The sequence below is a fragment of the Schistocerca cancellata genome, chromosome 2 (assembly GCF_023864275.1).
Source record: "Schistocerca cancellata isolate TAMUIC-IGC-003103 chromosome 2, iqSchCanc2.1, whole genome shotgun sequence".
NCBI classification, from domain to species: domain Eukaryota; kingdom Metazoa; phylum Arthropoda; class Insecta; order Orthoptera; family Acrididae; genus Schistocerca; species Schistocerca cancellata.
In genome coordinates this window covers 540,286,974-540,305,107 of record NC_064627.1, presented here as the reverse complement: position 1 = coordinate 540,305,107, position 18,134 = coordinate 540,286,974, and the positions used below count along the sequence as shown (strand labels likewise).

The following is an 18,134-nucleotide window of genomic DNA, read 5'->3' as shown; positions in this document are numbered from 1 at the left end:
CGCGCTTTTTAAGCATTGTGTTAGACATGCCGTTTTGGTCTGTGTCTTAGGTTTGCCATCCAGGAACGCTGCTAGGAACAGTAGACTTCTGTTTTTAAGCACGTCAGATATTGTTATTATTGTTTTATCGATTCCAAACCTAGTAAATTGTTACTAGTCTGTTGCTCAAATAGTTAACATCCCTCAAATTTTCATACACAAATATATGTTTCATTAGCGTCTTTTAAAGATTTTCATTTCTTATTTTCCATGCATGTAGCTTGGTTGTCAATTATAGTGGACGAGCAAGGAACGTATGAAAAAATGAAAATGCACACACCTTTTATGCAGTCATACTTATGTCGATTTTTCAAACGAATTTATTATAAAGTTTTGTACAACACATCTGAAGTAGTACAAAAACATTGTTATTGTGATTTCTTTGGTGGTGTAATACTTACAACTAACTCTCTTTCCATAAACAAAAAGTGATCACATTGTTAAGTTCAAATACTACATTAAATATGTCGTATTTGTTTGAAAGGGAGGCGTCGAGCATGGATTATTTCATGCTTCTGTCCAAAATTTCTAAAATTTGCATAGATAACTGCAGCTCCTTTAGCGATGGGTAGCAGTTTCTGAAAAGTAATACTGCAGGCAACGTTTTTCGTACCCTTTCCGTAATGTAGAAAAAATAAAAGGCATTTTCTTGAAAATTAGGATAATGAAGAAAGCTATAAAAGCATTTCTTCACCTCTCCTATGATAGGAGGTTTCGAAGCTCAGGCTGATTACACCTTCGTGTTAACTTTATTAAATGCTTGAAAGGCGAAAATGCGTTCCTACTACTTTATCCCTTATATGAAATGGCATCGTCCTCGAATAATGTCCTCGTTGCTGTATTACAGCACCTGTCGCACTGAAATCTCGGCAATATTTTCATCGATGAATCCTTTAGAACTTCCTACTGAGGTTTGAATATTGACTAAAGAAGAAATACACACTCTCTGTACCCTAGCGGCTGCTCGCGGGCGGTCGTACCCCGTGAGGCCATTGTTAAAATAGCCTGCTACAATAGAACGCCTTCATTAACGTAGTCTGTAGCGTATGCAATGCACACGGTTTAAGTTATGAAATGTTCTGTCACGATGGATTTCGTGCTGTAACACCGTTAGGTCGCAACAGCTCTTAAGGTAAACGCCGTAACATCACATTATTTTGGAAAGCATACAGGGAATTCAGGTGAACATCCTATGTCTGCCATTCCCGTTGACGGTCAATGTGCATATGTGGGAATGTTTCCATTCTTTTCGTGGTAAGAGGAGACGTAAATCACAGCAGAAAAAAATCTACTCAAGGAATGTGACGGCATGTCTAGGTGTAGTAGGGCGGGTAGCAGTCCCTGCCGGCGTTCCAGAAGTCGCCGAGGCGGCTGTACACCTTGGGCGTGCGTTCGTTGTAGTTGAGGGCTTCGCACAGGCGGCAGTAGTGGCGGGTGGGCGCGCCGAAGTAGCCGTGCTCGTTGAGGACGCGGAAACGGCGGCGCCAGCGGAAGAAGGCGGCGTAGTCGCGCGGGGACCTGTCCAGGTGCTGCAGGTAGCGCGCCAGGTCCGCCAGGCTCGCGAAGTCCGCCGCGTGCAGGTAGGACCCGGGCGGCAGCAGCCGCTTGCAGTCTGCAACCGGCGGACACGTTCAGGGATGCACAAAATATCAAATGTTCATAAGCGTCTGTGAAAATGATGAGAAGGGCGTTCAATTAATAATGCAACAATTTTTTTCTCCACCAATTTCGGTTAAAAAAATGCGAATTTTGTTCTAGGACATCACGCAATATTCATGTGTCAGGCCCTATAAATTCATGAAATTCCGACAGGTGGTGACGCTATTCGTAGTCTTCAAAATGGCGTCTGGAACGGAGGGTCGTTCGAAGCAGAGAGTTCTCATTGAGTTTCTTTTGGCGGAAAACCAGAGTATCGCACATATTCATAGGCGCTTGTCGAATCTCTACAGAGACTTGGCAGTGAACAAAACAACGGCGAGTCGTTGGGCGAGAAGTCTGCCATCAATAACACCCCAACGACCCCTTAAAGTCAATTAAGACAGAATATCATAATATCAAGTAGGGAAGAGTTATCTTGGCAAATATGACATCTTTGCCGATAAGCTAACACCAAGAAGTTTTGATAACAACAACATTATACATCACTGAGAGTTTTTGTTATGAAAAGAGGAGGAAGAAAGCTCAGATTTAATTAATGGACAAATATCCAAGTGATAATTGCAATTAATATCTTGAAAGCTAAGTCCAAGGTGATGTTAGTCAGAGATAACTTTTATGTGGAAGAGAGTTGTAAGCGCAACGAAGAAATTCAATGCGCCTACAATACTCTTTCACAGAAGAAGTCGCTTGCTGGCTCTCGTCCTGTAAAGATGTGCGAGAACAATTATTGTCTTAGTTATTGAGAGTACGGAACGCGACGAGATTGTTTTGCGTTCAGAAGTGTTTCTTGCGTGACGTGATTCACGAACTTCGGAAGCTGATTTTCTAAGCAGAGACAGGAACTGATAGACTCGTTTAACCGTGCATAACGGGTTAATTGAACTTAATTGACGAAACTAGTGAATATTGGACTTGACTTTCAAATAGTTGGAACTAAAAGAAGATTGTATAGTACATCAAAGGACTACACTGAATTAGTCTCGAGTAGATCACAATTACACGACTTCACGAAGATAATACAATTACGCTGAAGAGTCAAGTTGTCGTAATTGTCAAGAAACTTAATTTTAATAGAACTGACTTCACCAACCAACTGCGTGTGCGTGTGGTGCGAAAGTTATAAAGTATTTAGTGGCCAAGGAACACTAAACTGTTAGTTCCAAGTGTAATATCAAGCTTGGACTACATTATTAAGTGATTTAATCAATGATAGTTAACCAACGACTGTCCAGCAGGGACAATTTAATCTGAATATCAAAATACCTACTTCATTAATTGAAAAGAGAACTTTTGAACATTTTTTAACATTACGGCGTAGGTCCACTCAGACGTGATCAAAGAGTATCTGTGGATCTCGCTTCATACAGGTTCAACAACTCCATAGCAACGAGCCAACAACGTACGAGAAGACTGATAATTACAATGTTTCCTCGCAATTGGTGGTGTGTACGATGCGGATGAGATAAGATTTAACAACTACTGCATATTCGGGAAATGAATCATTCAATCTTAAACCAGAAGAAGCATCCATCGTACGAGTTCGCATTTCTGTCTCCCGTTCACCAACGGGGACCTACGTCATCGCGCATCGTGTCTCAACTCCACTGCGACAGCTGTGGCAGTAGCAGCTCTACGGTGTCGACAATATCAGCACGCGGTTGGAGTGCGGAGACGCCACGCACATCATCGGAACAAGGCCGCGCAAACCTCTCCGATCTCCCGCGTGCCGGCCGGCAACACCCAGCCGTGACCCTCTGCAATGTTGGAACGTGTGGACACACTCATTCAGGGTGATCGAGGATCACAGTCAAACACCTTACTGCACAACTGGACGCATCTGTTGATAGAGATGACTCACTCATCCACCAGTTGGCGTACTCAAAAGTGTGTGCTCGCTGGGGTCCTCGTCGCCCAACAGAAGGCCCCAAAAAGCAACGAAGGACCGTCTGTGCGGAATGGCTTGCTCGTCATGAGGCTGATCGAGACAGTTTTTCTTGAACATCGTCAGAAGCCATGACACATGGGTTCATCACTTCGAACCGGAAATAAAACGGCAATCCATGGAGTGAAGCCACACCACCTTTCCTCCGAAGAAAACGTTGAAAGTCTCACCCTTAGCAACTAAGCCATGGCGACGGTCTTCTGAGACTCTGTCAGGCTTATTTACTTGATGTCCTCCCTCATGGTGCAACTATCAACTCTGAAGTGTATTGTGCTACCCTCAGGAAAATGAAGAAACGACTTCGGCGTGTTCTTCGGCACAGAAATACAAACGAATTTCTCCTTCTCCATGACAACGCAAGGTGTGACACAAGGCTGCGAAGCTTAGAGGAGTTCACAAAACTTCATTGGACTGTTCTTTGCCATCCACCCTAGGGCCGTATCTCGCACCTTCCGACTTCCATCTGTTTGTCCCAATGAAGGGTGCACTCCTCGGGAAGCAGTACGTGGTTGATGGTGACGTTATTGATGCAGCAAGACTTTGGTTCCGACGTCGATGCGTGCATACAGATCCTCCCAGTGAGGTGGTGGAAGGCCATCGCATTGAACGGATCTTATGTTGAAAAATAGGGTTTTGTAGTCAAAAGAGTGGGGAGTAACATGTTTTATCGGAATCCTGAATGAAACCATCCTGTTTTCACAAGAAAGTGTTGCATCACTTATTGATAAGCCCCCTTAAAACCTAGTAACAAGTACTATCTCAATGCAGAGGCATAATGAGAAGTGAAGGTAGCGTCTGTCCTATCTCAAGGCAGCAATGGCAAACGTTTGAGTTATAAGAACAAAGCTTCGGCCTACTTCATTCCTATAAAGAACGGCTAGAGGTTCAGACAAAAGGAAAATTCGAGATATGAAAGTTATAAATCTCTTTTAGCATAAAGCATTACATGTGATGTGTGTAGTTCAAGTTATAGCGTTCAAATCTGTAGAAATTTTGATATATATTTTAAGAAGCACAGTAACTCAGGCTTCAAATCAGCCTTAAGTACCCACTTACAGGAAACTGGGCATTCGATTACGTATCTTCCCTCTAATCTTCAGATTTTACATCGAGAAATCAATGGCAATGACATAATATTTTCGAAGAACTGAAACTTTGTCGATCATTGAAAAAAATTTCTGACGAAACACGTAATGTACAGGTGGATTTACGCCATAGAAACCTTTTGGAAATTTCAGTTGTTTAAATAAGTAGTTTAGTGTTTCCAGAGGCATATTCTTTACGCATTGCCTTTAGATTTCAGTATATTCATCCACTTGCTTATTGGAGGACTAGTTTAGTAACACAGTACAGCCACTTTCCATCCTGCTCGTCGGACACACTATTCAGCCCTTACGTAACTTTGCGCATGAGCTATTTCCAGTGCTGTGTTATAACAGCGTTACATTGCCAGTTTCATGCCGTGTCACCTCCATGAGCAATCTACGGATAACATGTGTTCAGCCTTATTTCTTTCTTTCTGGCTTTACTTGAAGTTAGGCTACGTTTATTGGACTTCGTTTGTTCGGATATTTCTTACGACAACTACAGTTTTTCCGATTTCTTCTGTTTTTCATAGTTACTTAGATATGCCATTATTTTATAGATTTCTTTTCGAGCCCAATCTTCTTAGCTTGGACTACCGCTTTACAGCGACTTACTTTTTTATTGCTTTGACGATGAACGACGGAATTTGCCTGTAGCTGTCTTTTCTGTATACTGCAATGATTTGAAAGATAATGTAAAGATACTGTTCTTAGGTACCTTACTTGATTGCGATCGTTTATTTTTAAAAACTGGTTTTTCCGAAGAGTAAATATGTTACTTTTCCAGTGTACTTATCACATGATATTGCATTTTACGAATGCGAAATCGGTCGTGATCCTTCAATGACGAACCTTAACGGTCTGAGCAGAAGACGTTTCACTCAACATACTGTTTTAAAATGTTAGAAATCGTTTTATACTCGCATGTTATGACTCTCCAAGATCCTAGAAGTCTCTTCTGAAGAAATTAACATGGATTCTGCGAACAACGGTCGTCTGAAATCCAGTTCGGTCTGCTCGCCCACGAGACTGACAAGGAAGTAGCTGGGGACGCCCAATGTTGATGCAGTGTTCCTTGACTTCCAGGCGCCATTCGATACAGTTCCGCACCGCCAGCTAGTGAACGCATACGAGCATACTGTATATCAGATCATAGTCTGACGTGACTGAAAAGTTTCTAGCAAACAAAACACAGCACACCATTCTTAACGAAATCTGCTGCCGCAAAGGTAACTGAGGATGTACTCTAAGAGAGTGCTATAGGACAATTACTGTTCACAATGGACGGCCTGGTGGATAAGGTCGGAAGTTCTAAGAGGCTGTTCGCAGATCGTGCTGCTGTAAACGGAGAAGTCGCAACGCTGGAAAATTGAAGCGAAATGCAAGAAGGCCAGCAGAACATCGAAGCTTCGTCCATGGATTGACACTTGATCCTCAACGTAAACAAATGTAGCGAATTTTGCATAAATGATGACCCATCATTGTATGATTACATGATTTCCGAACAAGTACTGAAAGCAATGCCAACCATTAAATATCTGGGAGTGTGGAAATGGAGCGGTTTAAACCGGAACGGCCAGCCGTTGTCGACGAGCGGTTCTAGGAGCTTCAGTCCGGAACCGCGCTGCTGCTATGGTCGCAGATTCGAATTCTGCCTCGGGCATGGATTTGTGTGATGTCCTTAGGTTAGTTAGGTTTAAGTAGTTCTAAGTCTAGAGGACTGATGACCTCAGATGTTAAGTCCCATAGTGCTGAGAGCCGTTTGAACCATTTGAAACCGGAACGAGCGTATAAAGCAAATCGCGGGATGGGCAGAAGCCAGACTGAGATTCATTGCAAGAATCATCACGAAATTTAGTTCACCCACGAAGGTGATAGCTTACAAAGCCCTTCATTCGACCTTGTTCGACTAATACTTCAGTATTACTTGTTGTCCTGGGACTTGCCCGTTACAGAATTAATAGAGTAAATGGAGAACAACCAAAGAAGAACTGCACGTTTAGTCAGAGGTTCGTTTGCGAAAACGTTACGGATATGCTCATCCTTCTCCAGCGGCGGACGCTGTAAGAGAACAGTGGAGTTTACTGTGAAAATTACGAGAGCATACTTTGCTAGAATTACTTCCTCCTACGCATGTCTCGCCAGAAGACCAAGAAGGTAAAATGAGACAGGTTAGAACTTACTCGAATTCCTACCAGCGATGGTTTTTTTCGCACATGATTCACGACTGGAGCAGATGAAAAGGGAGGGTTGGGGGGGATGAACACAGTGATAACACAAACTACTCTCTGCCACGCATTATAAGATGGCCTGCCGAGTACAGATGAAGATGTAGATAAGGCCTGTACTGTTAAAGATATATTCGGGGCGATTCACCTAAGACTTTCATCCAATTTATTTTGTGCACAATTCAAGATACTGAAACGAGCTTTATGGCAAATGAAAGTAGCCTGAAAAGCACGAAGTTTTGTTTCATGGGTAAACGATCCATGTAAAACCTGTATCAATCGAATATTAGAGCAAGTATATTTACTTTGTTATAGAACGATATACTTTAACCGCCAACGTACGCTCTTGAAAAGTGTAATGCGATGGTAAAACGTTCGTTAACGTAGGCGGTGAAACTTTTCGCAAAAGCATCGGAGAAAGGTGCTAAAATTGAAGAGCAATGCGCCGGAATCTGCTATTGTAGTGCAAACGCCGCCTAGTGGGACTCTGTCTGCATAAAACATCTCTACTTAACCATGGGTATGTACACATATTTGATGTGGTTTAAATAATTCACTTCTGATGCTCTGGAAATTAGCATATACTGTATTTATAACTATCGTAGATGACCCTGTATGTATCTCGCATAAAGCAGGGACAAGTGTAAATACGTTTCATCTTTGTAAATTAAGTCCATCTTCTTGGTGCGTATGACGTCGGAGCCTAGCATGAGAGCACCGCAATAGTCGATTCCGGCCGCCTGGCTTTCAACTACAGCGGATGTTTCGGACACTTCTGCGAACAATATCGACGTCAGTCTTAACGAGCGCTGTATCACAGCACTAGTTTTTCAAGATCTTTCGAATGCTATTAATATATATGGTTCCATTTAAGAAGAAGCGTACTTCCTTCAATATTTCGGTTACCACAAGAGTCAAGAGTATTCCAATGAAACATGATTGCAAGCCTCTGTGCTTACCATCATTTACACCTCGTTTAGGTATCTTGAACCATTAGAGAAATTAAAGTGTGCAAGTTTCCAGTAATTGATCCAGCATAAACGATGAGACGGATTAACGTCTGCCACCAAAATGAGGCAGTTCGCTGATGAAGTAGCTGCCTTCATGGAGGTGACATCGCATGAAATTCGTTGCGAAATACAAAGCGATTTGCAGACGGTCAGTGCCTCGTGCAAAAATTGACTGCTGGCCCTTGGCATAAATAAGAGCAAAATGATATGAATAAATCGACGAAATTATCTGATAGACAGTAGTATCCTTTCACAGCCGGGGTCTGCTTCAATTAAAATCCTGGGCTGTGCCCATGTGGGTAACTAGTGCGCACATACGCAGAATGCATGTAATAGTGTCGACTGGTGGGTAGCCTGCACTAACAACACCTGCCTGCGAGCTAGCTTAGGGATACTTAGGAATGCCCGCATCCTAAGAGGTAAAATTCGAATAGCTTACTCGAGTGCGTGTGTAGAACAAAAATCGGCTATGAACGATTAATACAGCACAGAGATATCACATATATAGACCATAAAGCGTCCACCCTTATGCATTGTGAAGGTCAATGTTACGCCAGTGCAGAGTAGACATGCAAGGAAAAAGCATGAATGCAATGCTGGTATGTCTCTTTCATGCGAAAGGGTGGAATATCAGCAGATAAGTGAGACTGAACGGGGCAGAAGCATCTGTCTCTGGAAAATGACTATTGCCACACCGTGAAATTCGGTCTGACACATAACACGCTAAGTGATGCTTGTGTTGAGTCAGCAGATAGAAAAGAGTGCTGGACCACACAATGTGATCACAGAACAGCATGATCGCCAACTTATCTGCATGGACATAACAGTCAGATCCCATTTGAGCACTATTCTGCTACAACCTGTACTGAAGTCATTGATGTAGGCTGTATTTGTTACATATAAGAAGATCAGAATATTAAAGTCCATGGTACTGAGTGGCATAGCAGTGAAATGCCTAGAGCGTTTATTTAGGGCACTGTTGCATAACACTCACGAATTTGACCCCTCCATACCAAGGGAAGTCTTAATATTTGCTCTTCCTACAAACAACTCCCCCTCATGCCGAACTTCATTAGGACAATGTCCAGTCTATGAGACGAGGGATTTGCAAGTACTTTGTTCAAAGAAAAACTTGACTTTGTGTATGTACAATCTCAACTTGATTTGCACTTTACTACGGAAAATACAGTTTTGTCTGTGTGGATTATTTGAAAATGGGTCCAGCTAACCCGAAACTAGTCATCAGTTACGTAAAAAAACTGAACCTTGCAGCTTTGGCTTTTTCTACGTCAAACTGTTAATGTTTTCTGCTTATTCGTAAGACGATGATTCAGATGCTAATCCGTGTGTAGAGATTCCTGTAGTTTCTCTAAATCACGTAGGAAAATGGTGGTATGGTTTCTTCTTGTAGGGTAGGGCCCATTTCGTTATACGTGTGTCTTGTGAATATTGAATCAATGAACTCAAGAGGGCAGTACTCAACACCATGCAGTATCTCCTTGACAACAAGCAACTGGCACCCGAGAAGACAGATGTATTGTTTGCTTGGTTGTGCAGGATCGTGCAGGTACGTCACGTGCCTTGGGACAAGTATCCACACAAACAGTGCAACAATGTATGTAGTACCACGGACTGTCAACAGGGAAACCGTTGGTGCAAGCTCCCGTGATGTCGCAGTAGGTAGCAACGCCCATACCGAAGCACCCAACGACAACATTGGACGCAGAATCCAACCACACTGCTGGTAGTGGTATGCGTTTCACATCATGACAGACGCATTTGTTTGTGTAGGGTCACAGGAGAAAGAAGTTGCCAGGTTGCGTTCGTGATTAGACCAGTGACTGCGATCTTTCTTCGATGTGTCTGTGAGTTGTATTTCAACAAGATAACGCAAGACCGCATACTGCAGTGTTGCCTGGATCTACCTTGATACAGAGCTGGTCGATTGTTTGCGTGACTAGCGCATATTCCGCACTTATTGAAAACATGTGGCGATGGGTTGCTGAGAGACTGGAAAGCCACCACCCGCCAGACACTGTGACAGATGAACTATAGAATAGGGCTGAAACTTCATGGAATAGCATACCCGTATCTGTCATCGAGATCATTTCGACTCGACCCCCAGCCGCATTAGAGCCATTACTGTTGCGACGCGTGGCACCTCTGCGTACCAATTTCGCACACTGTATACATCCACATACAAATTTAATAATGTATCCATCCTACCATATTGTATAAGCACAATAAGCAAAATTTTCGTTATTTGCTATCATTGCTGGTGTTGCAGTTTTAATGGTCAACTGTGCAGATCACCAGGAAACAATTTCATGTTCCATTTGTCCTAGAGTTTGATTTTGTTCAAACTTACACTAGTTGATAAATTTTTCCGCTGTTTTGTACATAGTAACTAGATTCATCAGTAGGTCCTCGTTTAGTTATTCCTATCACGCTCCACGTTTAAATGGAACAGCACGAAACCGCAGTACATGTGATTACGACATCTGTACCGCGCTTTATAGTTATTTTGAGACTGAAGACAGACGTACCTTGCTGGGAGGCGCCCATGACGACGGGCACCGCGCCGTGATGGTAGGCGTTCCACCACAGCTTCTCTGTGACGTACTCGCGGCAATTGCTGTTCTCGAACGACAAGTAGAACTTGTACTGCGACAGCGCAGGGCAGTCCTTCGTGAAGTGGCCAGGGCAGCTGCAACACAGAGACGCCGGTTCTGTTTAATGAAGACTCGCGCTGTTTTGGACTAGTGCTAATGCTGGGTGCATGCGCTACATTCGAGTAGCTGTTTTTATGTTTCTAAGCATACGGTAAAATAATTTTGGTTATTTTTCAAAATGATCAAAGCTGCAGTCTCCAAAACTTCCAAAAGCAATGCGGAAATACCATCTCATGCCGATATCTTGCAGGAGCACTAATGGAAATCATCGGGAACTGTAATTTGGCGCTAGAAGTTAGACAAGATGAAACAGTGCTGTTTCGTTACTGAAATACAGATGGCCCCTTCACATGCAAACGCGTGCCCCTACTCCCTTCTCTTCACTTTTTCGATCTGCTTATTAATCTCGATTTCATTGCAGGATGAGTCTTTGGTCGTCATCAGTCTGTCGCTCCCTGGTACCTGAGTGGCCAGGGCGACGGAATGTCATGCCTAACGGCTCGCGTTTGATTCCCGGCTGGGTCGGAGATTTTCTCCGTTCAGGGACTGGCTGTTGTGTTGTCCTTATCATCATCATTTCATCCACATCGCCTGCCGGAGTGGCCGAGCAGTTCTAGGCGCTTCAGTCTGGAACCGCGCGACCGCTACGGTCGCAGGTTCAAATCCTGCCTCGGGCATGGATGTGTGTGATGTCCTTAGGTTAGTTAGGTTTAAGTAGTTCTAAGTTCTAGGGGACTGATGACGTGAGATGTTAAGTCCCATAGTGCTCAGAGCCAATAGAACCATTTTTTTTTCCTTGCTACAAAAATGATCTTTTCGAGAATGTTACCGAAGAAACAACATTAGCAACACTGACGCTATTACAGCTTTGCCAAGGCCAATTTTTATCTAGACAATCTGGCTGTATTTGAATACGGTAGAACTAACTGACAGTCACTTTAATCGTCCTTAAGAGGGAAAATAAGAATATTCAATTTCAATCTGACAAACGTAGGAAAGTTGGAATTAAATTTCAACACATAACATAAATCACGCTCTAAATAACAAAATTCTAAATAAGTTAATAAGACAGGGGAACCACGCATTTAAGAATATAATTCGGAGGATTTGGAATCAGAAAACCGCTTCGTTCTCCCTCCAGAAGACAGTGTAGGGAAACTAACAAAGAAAGATTAATGGCAACTCGTTCATTCGCAAGAGTAGCAATACATCAAGTCTGCAACAAATTCCACAGTCAGATCTTGGCGAAAGATTTACTAGAAAATAATAGGAAGTTTCTATCGTATATTAAAACGAGGAACCTATCCTAATTCGCGATTTAGTTTTAGTTGGGTTCGTAGGAGTAATTGTTTTTCAAATACGAAAGTACTTGCGTAAATATCTCTAATCTACGACTTTCCTGCGGTCAGAATTTTGTATGGTACTAGTATGCATTTTAAATGCAGAGTTTAATATCTCGACTTTTTTTGCGTTGTCGTCACTCTTTCGAAACTCTCATCTGTGTTAGAAGTCGTCTCTCAACTCACCTCCTAAACGTTGTCATGGTCTGCCGGGAGAACACGATTTTGGGATTTTACTTCCATCACACCTCTCGGCACTAGGTTTCAGGCATCATAACTGTCTGTCCATCTCACCGATTCTGCTTGCTTCCCAATGTGTGTGAATTCTGGTGCTCTGCTATAGTACTGTCACTTCATAACCACAATCAATTCCAAATCCTTAAGCAGGATCATCAGTGAAGAACAACACTTAAGCATTGAAAGCACATTTACTACAGACACCTACATACAGACATGACTGAACTGAACTTCTGGACGGAGAGTGCTGATATTTACATATTCGCCGAATATTCCAGAATATGAAAACGTTAGAAACGTAAGGTTGGAGAACCTTGCAGAAATGAAATGTATATAATAACTAGCCACGCCGGATTGCCATGCGGTCTGGGGCGACTTGCCAAGGGTCGCGCGGCTACCCCGTCGGAGGTTCGAGTCCTCCCTCGGGAATGGGTGTGTGTGTTGTCCTTAGCGTAAGTTAGTGTAACACAGATAAATAGTGTATAAACTTAGGGACCGTTGACCTCAGCAGTTTAGCCCCATTGGAACGTACCACAAATTTCTAAAAATTTATAATAAACAACAAACAGTCCCACTCCTGGAGAAACAGCGACTTACTGTTTGAGAGGTCTCGTTGGAGTCAACTACAGCTCTCTGGATCTATATCTTGTTAGGATATTTTGTGTAGCAGCACTAGTGGATCCTCGCATTGTGGTCGCATTGTCACATCCTCTACACTGTGATGATAATCAAAGATAACTTCTGCCGTCGAAGCTTCGTGATTGTCGAGCAGATGTTCATTTTCTTTTAACGAGAATCTCCATCGTCACTCTGTTCCTTAGGACTATAGTAGGGCTTCATACGCAAGACATGGTGACGTCCCTGCACTTTTGCCATCTTGATAAAGGGTTACAATCCTCAGTTTCATACGTAACATCTGACAAGCAATGAAGGATACGACACTGCTCAAAGTAGCACTTCAGCGACTTTTGAGATAGTTCCAAAGGGGTGAAGTTCCATACCAAGTCTCCCGGGATAGGTTTATAGCGCTCTCGGTTCATGTCCTGTGCCTCCAGGGTTCGTATCGAGCCAACTGTCTTGCTTCTTCAAACCTAGCGATGATATGTTTCATGTGATCATCCTGAGTATCGTCCGGTTGAAATGGGATCAATGTGTCCATTTTCATTTCGCTCTCACGACCGTGGAGCAGAAAGAATAGTGTGAAGGCTGTAGAGTCTTCCTTCCCGATGTCGTATGCGAATGTCGTGATGGGCAGTACTGAAGCCAAATCTCTCTGTTCAACATCAATGTACGTAAAGAGATTATCTGCCAATATGTTATTAAAGCTGGCAACCCAGTTCTAAGCAAAGAAGGGAAAGCAGAAAGGTGGAAGGAGTATATAGAGGGTTTATATAAGGGCGATGTACTTGAGGACAATATTACGGAAATGGAAGAGGATGTAGAAGAAGATGAAATGGGAGATAAGATACTGCGTGAAGAGTTTGACAGAGCATTGAAAGACCTGAGTCAAAACAAGGCCCCGGGAGCAGACAACATTCCATTAGAACTACTGATGGCCTCAGGAGAGCCAGTCATGACAAAACTCTACCATCTGGTGAGCACGATGTATGAGACAGGCCAAATACCCTCAGACTTTAAGAAGAATATAATAATTCCAATCCCAAAGAAAGCAGGTGTTGACAGATGTGGAAGTTACCGAACTATCAGTTTAATAAGTCACAGCTGCAAAATACTAACGCGAATTCTTTACAGACGAATGGAAAAACTGGTAGAAGCCGACCTCGGGGAAGATCAGTTTGGATTCCGTAGAAATGTTGGAACACGTGAGGCAATACTGACCTTACGACTTATCTTGGAAGAAAGATTAAGAAAAGGCAAACCTACGTTTCTAGCATTTGTAGACTTAGAGAAAGCTTTTGACAATGTTGACTGGAATACTCTCTTTCAAATTCTGAAGGTGGCAGGAGTAAAATCCAGGGAGCGAAAGGCTATTTACAATTTGTACAGAAACTAGATGGCAGTTATAAGAGTCGAGGGGCATGAAAGGGAAGCAGTGGTTGGGAAAGGAGTGAGACAGGGTTGTAGTCTCTCCCCGATGTTATTCAATCTGTATATTGAGCAAGCAGTAAAGGAAACAAAAGAAAAATTCAGAGTAGGTATTAAAATTCATGGAGAAGAAGTAAAAACTTTGAGGTTCGCCGATGACATTGTAATTCTGTCAGAGACAGCAAAGGACTTGGAAGAGCAGTTGAACGGAATGGACAGTGTCTTGAAAGGAGGATATAAGATGAACATCAACAAAAGCAAAACGAGGATAATGGAATGTAGTCAAATTAAGTCGGGTGATGCTGAGGGAATTAGATTAGGAAATGAGACACTTAAAGTAGTAAAGGAGTTTTGCTATTTAGGGAGTAAAATAACCGATGATGGTCGAAGTAGAGAGGATATAAAATGTAGACTGGCAATGGCAAGGAAAGCGTTTCTCAAGAAGAGGAATTTGTTAACATCGAATATAGATTTAGGTGTCAGGAAGTCGTTTCTGAAAGTATTTGTATGGAGTGTAGCCATGTATGGAAGTGAGACATGGACGATAACTAGTTTGGACAAGAAGAGAATAGAAGCTTTCGAAATGTGGTGCTACAGAAGAATGCTGAAGATAAGGTGGGTAGATCACGTAACTAATGAGGAGGTATTGAATAGGATTGGGGAGAAGAGAAGTTTGTGGCACAACTTGACTAGAAGAAGGGATCGGTTGGTAGGACATGTTCTGAGGCATCGAGGGATCACAAATTTAGCATTGGAGGGCAGCGTGGAGGGTAAAAATCGTAGAGGGAGACCAAGAGATCAATACACTAAGCAGATTCAGAAGGATGTAGGTTGCAGTAGGTACTGGGAGATGAAGAAGCTTGCACAGGATAGAGTAGCATGGAGAGCTGCATCAAACCAGTCTCAGGACTGAAGACCACAACAACAACAACATGTTATTAAAGCATTCTGTCAGGCTATTCGTCTTTGGATGATAGGCAGTTTTTATTCTGTGGCTTATGTCGCAACGTGACATTACCTCTGATACTAGTCTCGAGTGGAAAACTCTTTCAGAATCAGAGATTGTCACATAGGATGCACCATGCTTCAAAATGATGTCTTCTACAAAGGACTGCAGCCTTAGTGACAGCTTAGCAGGGGAGGTAATCAGCATAGACTACTCTCCGTCGATTCCCGTTTGTCGACTTCGGGATCCCGCCCAAGAGATCGATTCCATTTCATTATAATGGCATTGTCGCAGGCGGAATTCGTACAAGATGCCAAAGAGGGAGCTACACACGTGCTTCCGTCGTTGACGTTCTTCACAGAGGGTCACATAGCGTCTAACTGATGAGCAGAGACCTGGACAGTAATACCTGCGCCTTATGCTGTCTATATTTTTAACAAACTCCAGGCGACCAGATGTTGGAGCATCGTGTAAATACTTCAGGATAGCTGGCAATAGATGAGCTGAGATGACGAGCAACCATATCTGCCCTGTTGCATCATAGCTCCTCTTATACAATATTGCATCTATTAATTAGAATTCTCCTTTAATCGGTTCCTCCTTCTTAAGTGACTCTGTTGTAGTCAGCAATGCTGGATTTTACCTGTGTTCAGCAGCAACGTCAGTTAATGCAATGATGACAGATACCATCCACCCTACTGTGTTCCTCCAAGGGATTCTTTGAAACACAGTCGATGTCCTTGTGTTTGCCTTCACTTTTGTATACCACTGTGACATAGTACTCGTGGAGCCTCAATGTCCATCTCACCAGTTGATACAACGGATCCTTCTGGCTAGTGAGCCAGCACAGCGACTGGTGGGATGCCACAATGATGAGTGGTTTGCCAAACAAATACGATCAGATTTTTTTGATGGCCACACAACTGCAAAGCATTCTTTTTCCGTTGTAGAGTTGTTCATCTCGGACTTGGAGAGTAATCTGGAAGCGTAAGCTATCACGAGTTCAGCACCTTTTCCGAATTTGTACCAGAACTGCACCTCTCCCATACACACTAGCGATGCATGAATTTCTGTCTCGGCATTCTCGAATACAATGGTAGGACTGGAGATGATGTTAATGCCTTTGCAAGTACAATGAAAGAGCTTTCTTGCACCTCGTTCCAAGAAAATTCGGCGTCTCGCAGCAATAGTTCTTTCATGGGACGTGTCTAAGTACTGAAGTCCTTTACGAATTGTCAATAGTACGAGCACATTCCAAGTATACTTCTCACATTACAAATGTGTCAAGGATTGTGAAACAATCTGTGACTGTTCATATTTTCTCTGAATTGGGACGACAGACTCCATCACTGTTCACCAGGTCTCCAAAATATTTTATTTATGTGGCGAAGGCATGTCACAACACACATCGACACGTTGTCATGTGGCTTAGCTGTTCTTCAAATGCTTTCGAAAATCAACAGTGCAATCAAACAGAAAAGAAACGTCGTTCATTTAAAGAGTCGAGGCAGGTTGTCCATGATACAATTAAAGACGTCTCGAGCGCCACATAGTAAATACGGAATGTAATTGAAATCATACAGGCTGTCAAGTGTTATGAAAGCAGTCTCTTCCACGTCAATCTTGTCAACCTAGATTTGTCAGTGGCTTGTCTGCATGTCTGTAGTTAAGAAATAATTTTCGTGATTTTGTTCAGTCGCCTCCTTCACAAGGACCACAGGAGAGGAAGATGAACTCCTTGAGATTTTAATGATGGCATCTTGCAGTATCTTCTTCACGTCCACCCGACTTACCCGTCCTTCAGCCGATGATACTCTTTATGAGCGCTGGCTAATAGATGTATGATCCCCAATCTTAATCCAATGTTTTATAATTTGCCGGATAATCTGTCTTTTCTCCACTTCAGATTTGAAAGCATCCATAAATTGGCGCTAATAGTTGCCGACATTGTTCCTTGGACAGGCCGGATCTTATTGGCAATTCAATAGTAGCGTCCTTCATTTCGTTGTCTGTAATGGTAGCGGACCATGATTCTTCATCGAGGGCCATAAGCTGCCATTCGTGGATTGAGTCGGCTGATCCTAAGCTCATACAGGAGTAAAATGTGGCTGCTCGAGGCAATTACTGATCCAAAATTCTTCTTCATCAGCTTGCGATAGTCGCTGGCATGCAGGTTTTAATAGTGACCCTTAATAGATTTTTGCAATTGACGAAAGCTTCACAGGTTTACTGAGCATCTAAATTGACAATTGTAACTCCTCTCGTTGATGGCGGTGGGATCTCAAATGGTAAACAACAGTCCAGAGTAATCTTTGTTACATTTGCACGTTAGAATAGCTTCATCACTTTGAAGCTCTGGTCTTCCACAGTCTATGACTGTTTGTGTGCCTTCAGGAACTCTCATCCGGCAACATTATGACTACATTATGTTAAAACGACAAATTCGATGGCTGTATTCTGTTACTGGTGGTTATTTTTGCTGTACACGTTTTTTTCGACTGGATATATTTGCCGTTTGTGACTTTCAGCACAATCGCCTTCGTATCACGGAAAATAATAGTCTTCTTTAGCTGGGGACGACAAGTCTTCGACATCATAGAAAAAGAAACCACTGAGTCGACCATCGCCTGGACAAATTGGCCGTCGATGATAACGCAAATGAGATTTCTTAACGTATTGTTAACTGTCACCCTTGGAAGATTTTTCATCAGTGGCGGTCTCGGCCTCTTGTCCATAGATTGGCGACTCGCTAGGCGAGTGGTTGGTACCTCTATACTTCGGTGAGGAACGGCTACGGCATGTTGGGTAGCGACATCGTCCAGGCCACGGTGGTGGCCTTTGTCCCACAGATCGACTATAATCGTCTCCACTTGACTGGCGTGAATAGGACTGTTGTGAGGCTGTCGTCTGGCGGCGTAGTAGCCGTCGAA

General features: G+C 42.9%; 1 protein-coding gene across 2 annotated transcripts in view; it reads right to left on the bottom strand.

Moving 5' to 3' along the window:
* Nucleotides 1–346: 346 nt before the first annotated feature.
* LOC126146628 (alpha-(1,3)-fucosyltransferase 7-like) overlaps nucleotides 347–18,134 on the bottom strand; it is a 389,818-nt gene continuing 372,030 nt past the window's right edge. For both annotated transcript variants that reach the window (XM_049915634.1, XM_049915633.1), the window contains exons 6-7: nucleotides 10,510–10,670; nucleotides 347–1,651 (exon numbers count right to left, since the gene is read on the bottom strand). In XM_049915634.1, coding sequence (XP_049771591.1) covers nucleotides 1,353–1,651; nucleotides 10,510–10,670 — 460 coding nt within the window. In that variant the 3' untranslated portion in view covers nucleotides 347–1,352. The remainder of the gene's footprint in view (nucleotides 1,652–10,509; nucleotides 10,671–18,134) is intronic.